The sequence below is a fragment of the Musca vetustissima genome, unplaced genomic scaffold (assembly GCF_032173495.1).
Source record: "Musca vetustissima isolate MV318-11 ecotype Yass unplaced genomic scaffold, APGP_CSIRO_Mvet_v1 utg63675, whole genome shotgun sequence".
Classification (NCBI taxonomy): Eukaryota; Metazoa; Arthropoda; class Insecta; order Diptera; family Muscidae; genus Musca; species Musca vetustissima.
The window spans coordinates 35104-50974 of NW_026886515.1; the positions used below are offsets into that span (position 1 = coordinate 35104).

A 15871-nucleotide genomic window follows, 5' to 3' on the forward strand; every position below is an offset into this window, starting at 1 on the left:
AAGCAATAGGGCTGCTACAACAACAACAACAACTAAACTTAAGTATTTGGTCCATTTTATCCCCTAAATATTAACTAATCTTTACCAAAAACATTAGGGGTCTTCATTGGTCAGAATCCATCCTACATGAACAATTTTGTGAAAATTGGTCAATAACTGTGGCATTTATCGCGTTTACAAAATATAATGGGCAGACGGACAGACACACATGTCTAGATCGACTCAGGTAGTCGACAGTTTGACAACATAGTTGTGTACGGTATAAAAATTCGAATCAAGATTTTTCGAAATCATTGCATTTTAGGGACTCTTAGTCGACTCTCTGAAGGGATGTTTTTGCTTCCCTTTCCAGAAATGATTGAAAACTCGTTTAACAATTGTTCTCCATGAAATTTTACTATAAGTCTCAAAATAGATCAAACCTCAAAAACCAGCCTAAACGTCAAAATTCTTAAAAATATAAAAATTCAATTTATGTTCAAAACCGATCTTATTCCGAGTTGAAAAAATTACAGGAAAATTTCTATGAAGAAAAAAAAAATTGGTATATCTTTTTGTCCTATATACGATCTGCTTCGTATATAATATATACGAGGCAGTTCGGAAACTTCTTAGCCAAGCACAAAAGCGCAGTATAAACAGAAAAAAATAAGTTTTTTGGAAATTCCATTTCTGTTATGAACACATGTTCAATTTTGTTTCGATCTGACAACTCCTTCTGGCAACAGGTGTTCAAAAAAGACGAATTCGCAATTTTTTATAATGGAAAAATTAGAAATGCCATTTTAAGCGTCGTTTCATAACTGTTGATGAGACATGGATCCACCACTATACTCCAAAGACAAAAGAACAATCCAAACGAAAAGCGAAAAGCGTTGGACTAAGTGTATTGCTGTTTCAGAAGATTATATTGAAAATAGAATAATAATATTGAAAATAAATAAATAATAAATATAAATAATTTTGAATAATTTAAAATTATTTTTCATTGATGGACTAAGAAGTTTCCGAACTGCCCTCGTATGCTTACATTTGTTTAGGTTTTAATTCTATACAATTTAATTTTATATTTGGCATTTTGTGTTCTAGAAGATAAATAATTCGCAAAAAATCATACCGGCGTTACCAGTTTTAACTAAAAATTCGGCGTTGAGTTACATTTTTGCACCCAAACTTAGAACCCTATTGCTAGACTTTACTTCGACAAGCTTGATTTAACATGGTCAGAGCTTTGTAAAATAATTTGCATTTTTATTATTATGACCTAGAGTTCTAAGAAATAAGTGTCATTATTAGATAGTACTGGCCAGGCCATGCACCAGATTTCTTAGAAACAATGGAGAGGGACTACACAGCCTTGGTCTAAACAGCATCGTCCTGTTGTCATATTACTATACCCAGAACGTTTAAAAAACAAATGCCCTTTCATAAGGGGATTGTTTCAACGAAGTATCCATGGTCTGATTGGATTTCCTAGAAAATTTGCTCAAAACATTATTTTTTTGCAATTATTTTCATTTATTGATTCTCCTTCAAGTTTCCAGCACCCTACACAACTAAAACCATTTCTAGTTTAAAATTCATTTTTGCAAAACCTTGCAAAAATAATTGGCCAATTCTAAAAATAGCTGGAGAAGATTACATCATTGATCCCATCTTTAGTTGCATCATCTTTCAAATAAACAAAATCATTATCCTTCAAACTGGTTTCTCTTTTTTTTCTATCAAGGATTCTTATTTGCCAAACGACCGACCCAACAACAACAACAAAATGCAGTCATGCATGACACAAACTCTGGTTGCCGGGCCAACAAACGAAAGTGAAGCAAGGAAAATAAGGAAAACTGAAAAAATAATAACAACAACAAATAAACATGGCTTGCTCGCAACTTACCTCATGAGCCTTGGGATGATGATGTTGACAGTTGTGTGACTCGGCCGGATGTATGGTATGGCCATTGCTGCCATCAATCTCAACGGCCCAAAAACTAAAGATGAGCAATAATAGTGACAGATAAGTGGTACTGCTGCGGCTGGTGGAACCACTAGGTAGGCCACTAACAACAAACATTTTGGCTAATGTGCGTTGTAATTGTTGTAGGAAATTGGATTGTTTTTGTTTTTGCTGTTTTTGATATTGGCGGTGGGTGCTGCTTTTGGTGGAACGTATACTAGGTTTCTGTCGTTGTTGTTGTAATTCTTGTTTTTCTGGTTTGTGTTTATGACGACAATAATGTGTGGCAGTTGAAACAGCTGCTGCTGCTGTAGCATGGCTGCTAAGAAGAACTTGTCCTGATGGCGTTGTTGGGCATTTCGTTTTTTGAGCTGGCAGGCAATGTAGATATTGGCACATATTTCTATGGTAGCTGCTGAGAAGAGAGACAGAGGTAAGGGGTTGTTGTTTATATACAAGAATTGAATTTTTCTATAAACTCGATTGATTTTTTTCTATGGATTTTCCCAGGCTTTAGTTACCACGGCTCCGCCATTTACATTTGCTATCGCCCACAAATTATGGCCTCTTTGCCCAAAACTTGCCGGATGATTGCCACCTATAGATTGGCTGGCTGGAGTAGCAAACCAAATTTTCACTGAAGCCTTTAATCTACACAATAATCACAATAGCACTAAGGTGCGTCCAATCATGACGGCATCTGTTGTCAGATCTTAAATCCGTGGTTCCAACAACATAACGCCACACAGCATCAATTAAAGGCAAGACTTCAGCCACTAGCCACCTCTATCTGCCGGACTGCCAGTCTGTCTGTCTATTTTCCACCTTTAAAATCGTAGTGCAGCAGCGCCACACAACAACAACCACTAGTAATGGAAGCAGCGACCGCTAAACAACATCTGCTGCTGCAGCAACGGCGACAGCGGCGGCATCCAAACAAACAGCAAAGCCTTGATTAGACACAGTGAATAAACAAACCAAAGCAAACTGAAGCACGACGAAATCACCAAAACAGCCAGCAAAACCGAACGAACCAAAATCTGAATTCTATTTTCTTGATTTATATTATAAATGTCACATTCACATGAACTCGAACTCCACCACAGAAACAAAAAACAACAAAAAAACTCCCCCCACAATACTTTAACGACGGCGCTGCAACCCCTCTCATGCGACGACGAACCGACCGAACGAACAATAAATGTAATCAAACTACCAACAACACACACACTCAAACAAGGCAATGCAAAATTATAAGGCAGACCGACCGAATTACCACTTTTTTTCACTGACTGAACGAGCGTTTCGATTTTTTTCTTGTTTCGTTTTGTTTGTTTACAATTCTATTCTTCTCTTTCACTTGGATATTTCGTTTTACATTTCTTATTGTTGTTGTTTTAATTCATAACAACTCTATAAAACAATTTGTTTTGCAAGTAATTTAATTTCATTTACTTTTTGTTTTGTTTATTTAAGTAGTTGTTGTTGTAGCTAATTTTCACTCGCGTCGTTATACCGTCCGTACGTCCACTCTCTTTCGTGGTTTATAAACAAATGACAACAAAAGTTTATTTTGTTTTCGCAAATTATTTGTCTGATGAAGAAAACAACAACAACTGAGTAGGGTTAAGTAAGTCGATTTTGGTACTAATCGATATTTTTATCGAAATTATTGTTTAGTTCCCTTTTCATATTTATTTTTATTTTGTCCTTTCGTTTAGCAAACGTTTTCGTATATTTTCGTTTTTATTCGTTTTTAAAATTGAAGGAATTGAATTGGAATTTTAAAATTAGTTTCTTTTTTGTGGATTAAATTGAAATTAATGCGGAAATTCAATATCGAAATTGTATTATTGATACTTTTAATTGAAAACAACGTATTCGTAACATAGAAAAAGAAACCCTTAAGCCTTGGCCGAATAGAATTTGAGTCGTAGAACTGGAAGCTATTTGAAATGAATGAATACACCTGTAGTTATAACGATATGTTGATGCTTACGAAAGTCTATACTTCCCGAGGTACGTACATAACTCAAATGTTTCATTTTTACTCTCCAATGTTCACATTGATATGGGAATCCGGGAATCAGGCGCTGAAGTCCAATTTAAAACGCTTTCAAGGAAATGCTTTTCCAAAGATTGGTAAGAACCTTTCAATTTTTAAGTTTGAACACATTGAACACCAGCTACTGGTGATTCTCCTTATAAATAGAATCGGAAGGAAATTATAAATATGTCTTGTTTGTCGTGGCCACATTTTTAATGAACTATTACCGAACTATGTCCATTTCTAAAGAAGTATAATTTATTTCCAAAATGTTTCCTCTCGTGGTATGATGTTACGATGCCACAGAAATTGCCATCTGTCAATATTTAAAAGTAATTTGTGAGAAAATATTTATGTGGGCAGGAACGTTATGATGCCCGGGACGCTTCACTTGATGAGGAGGTCAATTCGAATTCTCAATTAACTTTTGTTCTTCTCTTAGGGTGATACCAGAAGAAGTGGGCCCATATATCCCACCTTGGGAATAAGATATACAAAACAACCTTTTGTACAATATTTGGATCAAATCGTATTCTCCGCTCGCTATAATATTTACTCTTTACTTTTAAAATATTTACTCTTTACTTTTAAAATATTTACTCTTTGTTGGAGTGGTACCAGAATGAGTGGACCGATAGGCCTCTCCTTCGTTCATGATATAGTTTTGGTAAACATATTAAGTTTTGCAAAGTTACCAGTAGAAGCGGTTCGATACTTCTTCCTTATGGTCGAACTTGATAGTTTTGGAATATGGGTACGAAAAATACAATGTGTACCAAATCTGGTACAAATTTTATTTCGATGAACATATAGAGGTGAAATTCTTAAATTTGGACTTTCGATTACCATTTGAATGCAAGATTGAGGTATTTTTATGATTTCGTAAATATGAATACGAAAAAGTACTAAATTTGATACAACTTGGACTTTGTTGGAATTAATATTACTGTTAGAGTGTAGGATTGATGTAGAAATTCTTAATTATGTGTATGGAAAGTAGTAATTGATAATACATTTTGTATAATTTGGATTTGGATGAAATCCTGAGATTTGGAATTTAGATTACTGTTGAAGTGTAAGACTGCGCTATGCAGATAGGTTTGGAAATTGGAATTTATGTGTACGAATAGAATTTGAGTAACGGAGAGAACTGGGAAACTGAAATTTGGTATTAATTAGTACTGGTGAAATTAGAAATATGTGCTGAATGGACCTAAATGTAAAACCTGTAGGTATTTGCTAAAATATATACAATTGGAATTCTGATCAATTTTGAATCTGTATAATGGAAGAAAAGAAAGAGATTTTTGAAATTAGTGCTTATGTGTATGAAGGGTACTAAATGGTAATAAACTTCATATTAGATGTAAGAATATAAGTGGAATTCGGAATTATAGTACAACAAATTATACAGTATTCACAATTTCCATATAAAATATTATTTATTTATTTTGTATTCCCTCTCCGCATACCAAGTAGCGGGCACTTCGTTAGAAACATTTGTCACAAAATGTTGATAAGGGAAGACACTAGAACGGATGCCCCGATATTCCCTATCTTCGGACGTCGAGAATTGAGGCATAGGCATGAGGTTTTGTCGTAAAGGTAATTTGACCTTATTTATGTCATGACAAATTTTGCATAAGAGATCATGTAAAATTCCTATTCTGAGACCGTTTTCCGAACTACATTTGATTGTACAAGCTTGAGAGAATATATCTCCAAAAACCCGATACGCTACAGTATTACTTATTTAAAATTTATTTTTTAATTACGTTTGAACTTCGGCAACAACAGTTACATATAGTTTTTTTTTTTGTAATTTTGTTTTTTTATGGCAAAATCGTTATCGAATAGACAGATCGCAGAATACAATGGGAAAATGTTATATTTACATAGAAACATAAACTATTATATATTTTCAGATAAATTCTCCGACAGATCCTGATCTTGTATTGGACCAAGAACAAAATCGTTAAACAACTTATTTGGGTGTAAAAACTGTTATGATCAATGAGCATGGATTGCATTGCATTGCCATTTGTATGTCAAAATACGACTTGAGTCTAGTGAAGGCCTCTATTTGAATTATTATGTAGACCGTTAAGGTTCTGATTAAATGACATGTTAAGTAAGTATCTTTATATTTTCTCAGATTCCGAATGGTCGGTGGCTAATAAAAATAATTTATTGTTCTAGATAAATCCTCTGACATTCTACTCCGAAAGAACAAGTATTGAATCTAGATCAAGAGCATTGTATTTAGCAACTATTGTCATCAAAGAATATCAATAATTATATGGAAATGGGATTACAAAGTTCGGTAAGTACCTTTATATTTTTCTTATTATTTTTGTCATTGAACATGAGTCAATGAGACTTTGATAACATCAATATAATTTTGTATACAAAACAAAGTCACAATATCCGATATGTTCGCTGAATTTCTCTCGCTTTTTAATATTTTATACAGTTTTTCCATGATATTTTTCTAATTGATATATTAAATTTCGGAGGGGCAAACGTCCTTTGCTCTGTAAATATTCTCCCTAGCCACATTTTCCAAATTATTTAATAATTTGGTTGAAATGAATGGTCAACCACTAATTGAAAACCTCGTCGTGGTAAACGTTATCTATTCCCAATAGACTTCTAAAAGAAGGCCCAATGGTTCTTTATAATAGTACCTGATGGTCTTCTGCTCTGGTCATCCATAAGAATACATGATAGTCTTCTATAAGAGCTATAAGTCTTCTAGAGGAAGACATAATGACATCTTATATGAAGATCTTGTGATCTCTATAAGAAAAGCTAATGGTCTTTAATAATAAAATGTATTGGATTTCTGTAAGAAGCTGTTTAGAGAAAGATCTTCTAAAAGAAAATCTGATGGTCATCTATAAAAAGAATTAATGGCCTTCTGTAAGATGCCTTAATGTCCTTCTATAAAAAAAAACTTCTTATTGTTTTCTATTAGAAAATTAGTCATACACTTTTTAGAAAAAGATTTGTCTTCTATATCAAGGCAAAATGGAATTCTCGCAGAAAATCTAATTGTTTTGACAAGAAGTAAATTTATTTAATTCGTGATCCTACAAACTAAAGTACCTGCAATCTCTTACGTGTTCACTAATTGCTATTACGAATAGTCATCCTTATAAATCATAGACACAAACCTTCATCATTGACATCAACCATAATCACATTCTTTGATTTCGTGCTACCCTGTGCGCAATTCCATAACACCCGGCTATGAATTTATTTTTTTAGTTTAAAATCAATCTTTTCGCTCATTAATACCACAAACGCATCGAAATTCTCATTTAATACCATTTAGTATTTCTTTATTTCTACTTATTTGCATAAATACATATAAAAATACGTTGCTATAATTATAATTTGTGCGTGTGTGTGTCTGTGATGTTTTGTTTTAATAAATTATAGTTAACAAATATATTTAAACATTTTACTGCAATGCTATTCTTCTAAAATGATTATTCAATGGTCCTTCATCTGAATAGCCGGCAATTTCTTGTGGCACAATTCCCGATTCTTCAATCGATGTACAGGGGCGACACATACATTCCAGTGGAGCTTTCGTTAGGACTTTCTTAAATTTCCGTTCGCCATGTTTCACCTTGGGACAGAATAGGGAAACAGCAGCTTCACGTTCACCTGATTCCTGGCAGCACATACAGGAACGTTCCATTTGCCAGATTTTACTACCAGAAACCTATAACAGAGAATGATTTATATTAAAATAGAGTTACAAAATGGAAATAGCTGATAAAAGAGATATTAGGTATGATATTAAAAAAAAAAACATTAAATACGATATCCTTAAAATCAAATAAAGGATTCCATATTTGATTCTGATATCCATATCAAAATGATCAATATTAGTCCTTTATTAAATACAGTGAGATACTATTGGATTTTAGGAAAATGTATGAAGTTCCTCAAATGTAGTATTGGTGATTTAAAAAATCTTATTGTTAAAATTTAGGTATTGGTCCACTTTTTAGTATATTTTCCGTATATAACGATTCATTCCGCTACATTTTTCTTATGTGTCCTACCTTATATGACATTTTACTGACATATAAGAATAACGAATATTACCTGTATATAACTGGCACATCGTCCAACACATGCGAATGAGGGTATCGGTTTAGGTACACATCCTGGATATTGTAGAACATGGATAACTGGTGTCACCTGGCAATCATCGCCAATGTGGGAAATATCTGAAAAGAAATAATAGAGTTATACACGTAATTTTCCAATAGGTCAATTAAGTTTCAGACCATTTGGAGATGATTTAGAAATACCCGTCGGTCTTGATAACTATCGAAAGGAGTACTTATAAGGCTCCCCTCCTTCCATAAAATGGTTATATTGCCAACAATTTATGAATCGAATGGGTTATCCCACTTACATATCGTAATATATTTTTGGTTCTAGTCAAATCGCTGCAATTCAGCATACCTGACTATCAAAAGGTAAAATACCTAGTTACCGAAAACTTTTCAACGACCATCCATAAGTCTTCGAAGAAATATATGAACCAATGGAATTTTAACATAGATATAATTCAAGTATCATACCGCCTTTGAACTATGTTGGATCATCATTATTACCGAAAGCATGACATTGTGTACCACGACAATGTGAGCTTTCCATACCGGCTCAACCGAGCACGTTTCTGACCGAGCATCATCATCTGCCTTGCAGGCATGACGTTCGACACAGCGTTTTAAGATAAGATTCTACAAGAGTTGGAGGCTTAGCATTCCTATTACACCATTCTGTCCAGTATAGAGCTATCTCGCTTTAACTAAATTCTAGTGACCCATACATGGATGTATGTGGGTAGCGGTTCGCCGTAAATGGTACCGCTGTATACATTTCGACGTTAAATAACGGTGCCCCAAGTAATTCGCTGACATAGGGGTAATGACTAGAGGTGCATGGCGCTGGCCGTGTAAACGAAAAAAATAGCTAAACATTTTGTACTGGTACATCTCAAAGAACATATCCATCGTGTCTCCAAGTTTGATGAGTGACGTAACTTGGTAATCCGTAATTTCTATGGGGTCATAACACCTCCCTATTCCCCATCAACATACCATCCGATATCACAACCTCTCAAAGCTGTACTTTTCTTAACCAATGAAAAGCCGATTTGCAGTAGGTCAGAAAAATCATCGCTTTAGAAAAGTGCCACATCCTTCTGATTTTCGGGTAGCAGAAAGTAATTTCCCGAACATCGTCAACAGAGACAATGGGTTATTCCGCCTCATTATCATATCTCTCAATATTCATCCGATTTTATAACCTCTGAACGTCGTACTCTTTTTAAGCCAATTGGCAAGAGTTCAGATATTTCACCAAACGTCGCTGTCGAGAACTTTCCACTCCTTCTGATATACGGGTAGCAGAATCGAATTTCCAGGATATTATGAAATAAAGCCTAACTTCTTAGCAGAGACAGAGGATCACCTCCACCTCCTTATCATTATAAGGACTTCATAACCTCTGAACGCCGTACTATTCTTAATCATAGAAAAGCTAATTGACAAGAGTTCAGATATTTCATCAATTGATGCTTCAGAGATTTCACCTTCTGATGTTCGGGTAGCAGAAAATTGTAACCGGGACATCATCATGTATGGAGACATAACTTTATAGCAGAGACAGTGGGATTATCAGGCGGACGTGATGTGTTTCGTCGTACAAACCTTACTGACCTCAGAATCAGATATCTGGAACTGGAAGTCAACAGTTAGTCGGCGAGAATAAGCGGAAAATAAGTGTTGTAACATCGGTATCGAATCGAATAAGTTGTCGGTAACATATACGTGACTCTTCAACAAAAGAAAGCAAGATGATCGCACTTCTGTCTCGATTAATGGCGTTGAGGTGACAGATCTCAAGATGTTTTTTTAAATAGACAATTTATAGAGAGTCCCAAGAGCGATCTATTCTAGTCGATGAGGTGCCACAAAAATTTACGTTAGAGGAGGTTACATGTGTCATCAAAAGTGCAAAATCATACAAAGAACTTAGTGTTTATGGAATTACTATGGTGATATTGAGGCAACCAAATGAACCAGAAGAAGAGTACCTAACCAAAGTCCTCAATTTGTCGTTAGCCAAAATGGGAGGGATGGTTCCACTACTGAGGCCAAGTAAGAATGCCAGCAAAGATAAATCTTACAGGCCGATTTCACTTTTGTCGCCAGACCCTAGAACTCTTGCTACTCCCGGGCATTGGTGAATGGTGCTCAGTTGTCGATCATCCAGCCAATTTTGAAATGTTGAATAGTGAGTTATAAGTGTGGGTGCCAATCGTAAGTGGCATTACGAAATTAGTGAAAAAGGGTGTTCCCTTAATAGGAGTGATATCAGAGGATCTGTTTAATATGTACCCTACACGCCCACCCACATTAAATATCAGCAACTACCGGGGCAAACTAGAGTGGGTTTGACACAAATTAGATATGGGCGGTGTTTCCGCATGAATTCCTATTGGGCACGAAGTTATGGTATGAGGTAATGGTCCACTTGATACATCTCTTCAACTGCCCCGCCAAAACAACTCTAACTCCATTTTCACTTTGTACACAACCAGTAGAGCTCACGATTTTGAACCTGGAGTTAGAAGCAGAAACAGATTGGCAGGAAAAATTCACAGCAATATAAGCTGATACATCTACAAAAACTCCCAGCCGCGGAGGTACCATCACAATTTACGACGGAAGACGTTGCAGATGCCATCAAAAACGCTAAGTCATCCAATGAATTGGTCCCGTACGGTATATCCATGGTAATGCTTAAGCAGCTGGATGAACCAGAAGTTGAATATTTAAATCACCTCAACTTGTCGTGGACTAGCTACTGCCAAGAATATCAGCATGGGTGAATGATACATACCGATTTCACTCTTGTCACCAGTAGCTAAGACACTTGAGGCGCTACTCCTCCCATCGGTGAGAAGCTGTTTCCCAACGTTAGCATGGATTCCGTAAGATTCCGACCACAAATTACCACAATACACTGGGTGCAACGTTCGATAGACTTTTCAAGTTGTCTGCTATAAGCAAGTCAGGAGAGATCTTCATGATCTGAAAAGAGCGGTCCAAAGATACAAGTGCGAACCGCTAGATCAACAGGCCACCCAAGCACGTCAGGAGAGATCTTCATGATCGAGTGAGAGAGGTCTAAAGTAAAATCTTGAACCCCTAGATCAACAGGACTATGGAGCAGGTCTGAATGGAATCCATATTAAAGCAGTCGTTCTGACAGAAGAGCAATGTCGTGTGAATGTTAGAGACGGAGACCAACGCAGCAGAGAACAAGTATCTGCCACGACAAATACGAGTAGTCTCATCTTATATCTGGATGGTGTAACCGCCTCAATTCCTATTGGGCACGAATTGACGGCTCGATACCGAACACATGTCCTGTATGTGTATTAGGATCATACGACACGTCTCATCTTTTCAACTGCTGAGCTAAGCCTACTCAACTATCTCCATATTCCCCATTCAGGTTACTATATTTTTGAATTTGGAGATAGTTGAATTTGCTAGATATCCGGCAAGTTTCAAGGTTTGTTCGTATCGCGGACAATTAAAGAATAATTTTCGAATTAGCAATTTTTATTTATTTTTATTAATTTTTGAAATCAGTAACACAATGAAAGGCCTTTAGAATCAAATCTTCAGTTCAACCTTTATAACCTTACCATTATCATTGGTTAGAACTGCATTTTCCGCCGACACTTTTTTAAAATCACATTGGGCCAAGAATATCAGACAAACACAATAACTCAATATTCCATAACTACAGCCACGTACTGAAATCGCCATTATATAAAAATCCAAAACGAAAGCCCAATACTCAAAACTAGCAGTTTCTCAAACACACTGCTCTACGACTCGAACAAACGGCAAAATGAAACTAGAGAACATATCCCTAAAGTCAAATCCTTTTTATATCAAAAAAATCCCCGAGAATTGTTTTTGCTAATGGATGTCATGTAGATTTTTTTGTTCTGTTTTGTTTAATAAAAAATTATCGTTGTGTTTAAGATACAACAAAAAGCAGTAGATGAAGTACTAATCACACACACACACTCCCATACATACACATTTTGTATTTTGTGTTGTCAGAATGTTATTTATTCTCCTGCTGTTGTTGCTGCTACAGATGTTGATATGTGGACCACATATCAACAACGTCTTCACAATTATTATTCCATTCTAATTGTGTACAAGAGAACACCATTAGGTGTAACTGTTGCGACTATGCCTGTATGTATGTGTGTGTGCATTTGTTTGTTCATGTGTTGTGGACCTACTGCTGAGCTTTGGCTGAATGTCACCTCAAAAGTGATTTCCGTAGGATTTTTTGTGGTCATGTGTTGATGTATGTCTGCGTCTGTGTGAGTTTTTTGTATGTGTTTGTGTTCTCTTCCAACAACTAATGATAATGGAAAACTTTCATTCAACTGACCAATTAACAACAACAGCAACATCATCGTCAGCATCAACAACAGCAGCAACAACAACGAAATTTTCATAAGTATTTGATTCTCATCAGCCCGGGGGGAAATTACTTTATGAATAAACGGATACAATGCAATTTCACAAGACAAGAACCGAATAAATTAAAGTCTGTGATGTGTGATTTCTAAGAAATCAGTTTCAAAATACACTTTGAAATATTTTCAATATAACTCTTTAAATTAATATATATTTTTAGAAAAAAGTGGGGGTATTTAAGGATATAGGATATTCTCTTTCACTGTAATAAACGTAGGGACCATCAGACAAATTTTTTTAAGAATATTTGTTGACGGACCGTTTGCAAGAACTTTCAGATCCATATATGTGGATTTTTTTTTAATTCTTGTGAGTAGAGGATTTTCTGGGCCAGCGTTATAAACGAGGTTTTATACAATTTTTGAAGGAATATTAGATCCATGTGTATTTTTAAGAAAATGTTTTCAATTTTTGATATGAATATTTTAATGGGATATTCAGAAACCATGGTTAGATTATGTTAAATATATTTTTGAGAGACTATCAGATCCATAAGCGAGGATTTTTTAAAAATATTTTGATAAGGGTATATCAAAGCCTTATGTGTGATTTGTTGAATATATCGGAGCAAAAAGGAATATTACTGAAGATTTTTTAAGAATAGTCTTTAAGTCTATTAGAACCATAAAAGTGGTTGTTAAGAATATTTTGTTGGCGGTTCATCAAAGTCCTAAACGTGGAATTTTGAGAGATTTGAATTTTAAAGAATATTTCTTGAAGGACTGCCACAACCAAATGAGTAGATTTTTAAGAATATGAGATTTTTATGAATGTTTTGAAGGTCTTTCGGAACATTTATCGTTGATTTCTAAAAATGATTTTAGATAGACTATGAAAACCAGATAGATAGACTATAAGACCATTTTTATAATTGTCTACCAGAGCCAATAGCGTGGATTTTTAAAGAATATTTTTTTTTTTTTTTTGAAGGACTATTAATGCCAAGAACGTGGATTTCTTAAAAAAATATATTTGTGAGACTATCGGAACCATTAGCATGGATTTTTAACGACATTTTTTAACTATCAGAGTGTTAACCGCAGATTTTTAGAGCTTACTTTTAAACGTCTATCATAGGCATAATCGTGATTTTTAAAGAATATATTTTGGGGGACTATCCGAGTCGTAAGCGTGGACTTTTTTGAGAATAGTTTTGGACATTATCAGAGCCATAAGCAAGTTCTTTTTTGAGGGATAAAAAGAGCCATAAGCGACGTTGTTTTTTAGGTACTATTAGGGCGTGGATTTGTTAAGAAAATGTTTTGTGGGACTACCAAGGCGTGGATATTTTTTTACACTTTTGAGAGATTATCAGAGTCATAACGTAGACGTTTAAATACTATTTTATTGGTGACTATTAGATTCTGCAGCTTGGTATTTTTTAGAATTTTTATTGTGGGATTGCCCTTATTTTTGAATGGTTTGTCCGCATTTTCCAACAAAAATAGCTGCAATTTTGCATTCCGAGTTTGTGGAGGGTGAACACATTATTACTGAAATTGTTCAATATATTTTCATATTTTGCCAAGTAAATGTCCTGGCCCATTTTTATACCCTCCACCATAAGGTGAGATATATATATATATATATATATTAAATTTGCCATTTGCAACACCGCGAAATATTCATCGGATATATATTTTTGATCAGAATAAAATTCTATGTCGTTTTTGCAAAATACATATGTCCGTCTGTCTGTGTGTTGAAATGACTATAGAGATCGCAATATTTAAGATAGAACTCAGAAATTTTGCGCAGACATTACTACTACTCCTAGAATGTTTGGCATTGCAAATGGCATATATATGTCCACGTTTTGGTGTAGCCCCCATATTCAACATTTTGGGGACATTTTCAACCGAATTGGCTGTAATTTGGCATTTTGGGTTCTCATGGTATAAGACATCTGCGTACCAAAAATTATTAATATTGACCCAAGTTTTAGGGTGGGCCCCATAAGGATTTCGTTTTCCAACATATATAATATGGTGCCCCAAATATGGACATTTTTGGTTCTTATTTTAGGTTTAACGCTGAACCAATTCGGTATTTTGAGAATTTTTGACACGAATTTCCACCGAATTAGCTTTAATTTGGTATTTTGTATTCCCATCTGTCAATTATTTTTAGGTATCTTCAAGGTCTTTTCATAACATGAACTTCCACCTGGGAGTCCCCATTAATTTTAGATATTTTTATTGCCATCCTCATGGTGAAGGGTATAAAAAGTTCGTCCGGGTCGAACATAACATCGTTTTTACTTGTTGGTATCTTGATTGTCCTAGACGCATTTCCAAACGGATTCGGGGTACTTGGTGGGCAAAAAAAAACTTCTTCGAATAAAATTGTCAATATCATGTTCATGCTTTTTTCGCTGTCCCTTACAAAGGTTCTGTCCCATTTTAGGTTTCTTCGATTCTCCAACAGAAGTGGATGTAATTATGCATTGCGGCTATTTAGTGGTTCTTGTAAAAAGGACAGAAGGATGCTTAATTTTAAGATTTTCCTGCTTATATTTTCATTTGAGTCTCTCCATATTATTTTGAGCTGTTTCCAAATTATTTTGTTTCGCGCTTAAAGGTTTCACATTACTCACATCTATTGTGTGTAGGTCTGTAGCACTTCTGGTGAGTAGATAGACTTTTTCGTTGTCTATAATCCCTGTGTTACCCAACCTTCACCCTGTTTGCTGCCAGGCTGTTATTGCTAGTCTCTAATTTAACTTAACCACTAATCCAACCAAGTAAAATTTCAGTGTCCGATTTTTGTGGGAAGAGTTCTAGTCCCATCCTTCCTGATTTGAATGATGACATTTGTGATAGTTCCAATTATCGAGATCCAGTGGATAATGTGGCGGACTGCTTTTTGATGGTTGATGGTTCAAAACCCAGCGGGGTTGTTCTTTGAAAAAAAGAGTTCATTATTTTCAGATGAAATACATTCGAAGCCTTCAGACATTCTAATAAACAATCTCGGCATCAACACATAAAAATGGAAGAAGAGAGCGCCGCACAGAGGAAAATAGAAACACTAAATAAGCAAGGACATCAACCAATGTAAACATTTCAAGATGGCGTTGCGTCTAAGCAACGATAGATGATAGCCTCATCACGTTGCTTAAATAAAAACAATGATAGTGAAATTAACACATGGTCTAATCGTGTAAGATGCCGATGCTTTGTGGTAGCCCTATACTCCAAGGTCTTAATTGGTAGTATCCGCTTTGCCCTCACATATACGTAGGCACCATGATTTGTGTAT

General features: G+C 35.2%; 1 protein-coding gene across 1 annotated transcript; it reads right to left on the minus strand.

Moving 5' to 3' along the window:
• Window positions 1–7467: 7467 nt before the first annotated feature.
• On the minus strand, window positions 7468–11875 carry LOC133333986 (bursicon-like). The gene is made up of 3 exons (XM_061542294.1): window positions 11752–11875; window positions 8124–8248; window positions 7468–7734 (listed from the first exon to the last, which is right to left on the minus strand). The coding sequence occupies exons 1-3, from the start codon at window positions 11873–11875 to the stop codon at window positions 7468–7470; spliced, it is 516 nt and encodes a 171-aa protein (XP_061398278.1).
• Between the last annotated feature and the right edge of the window lie 3996 nt (window positions 11876–15871).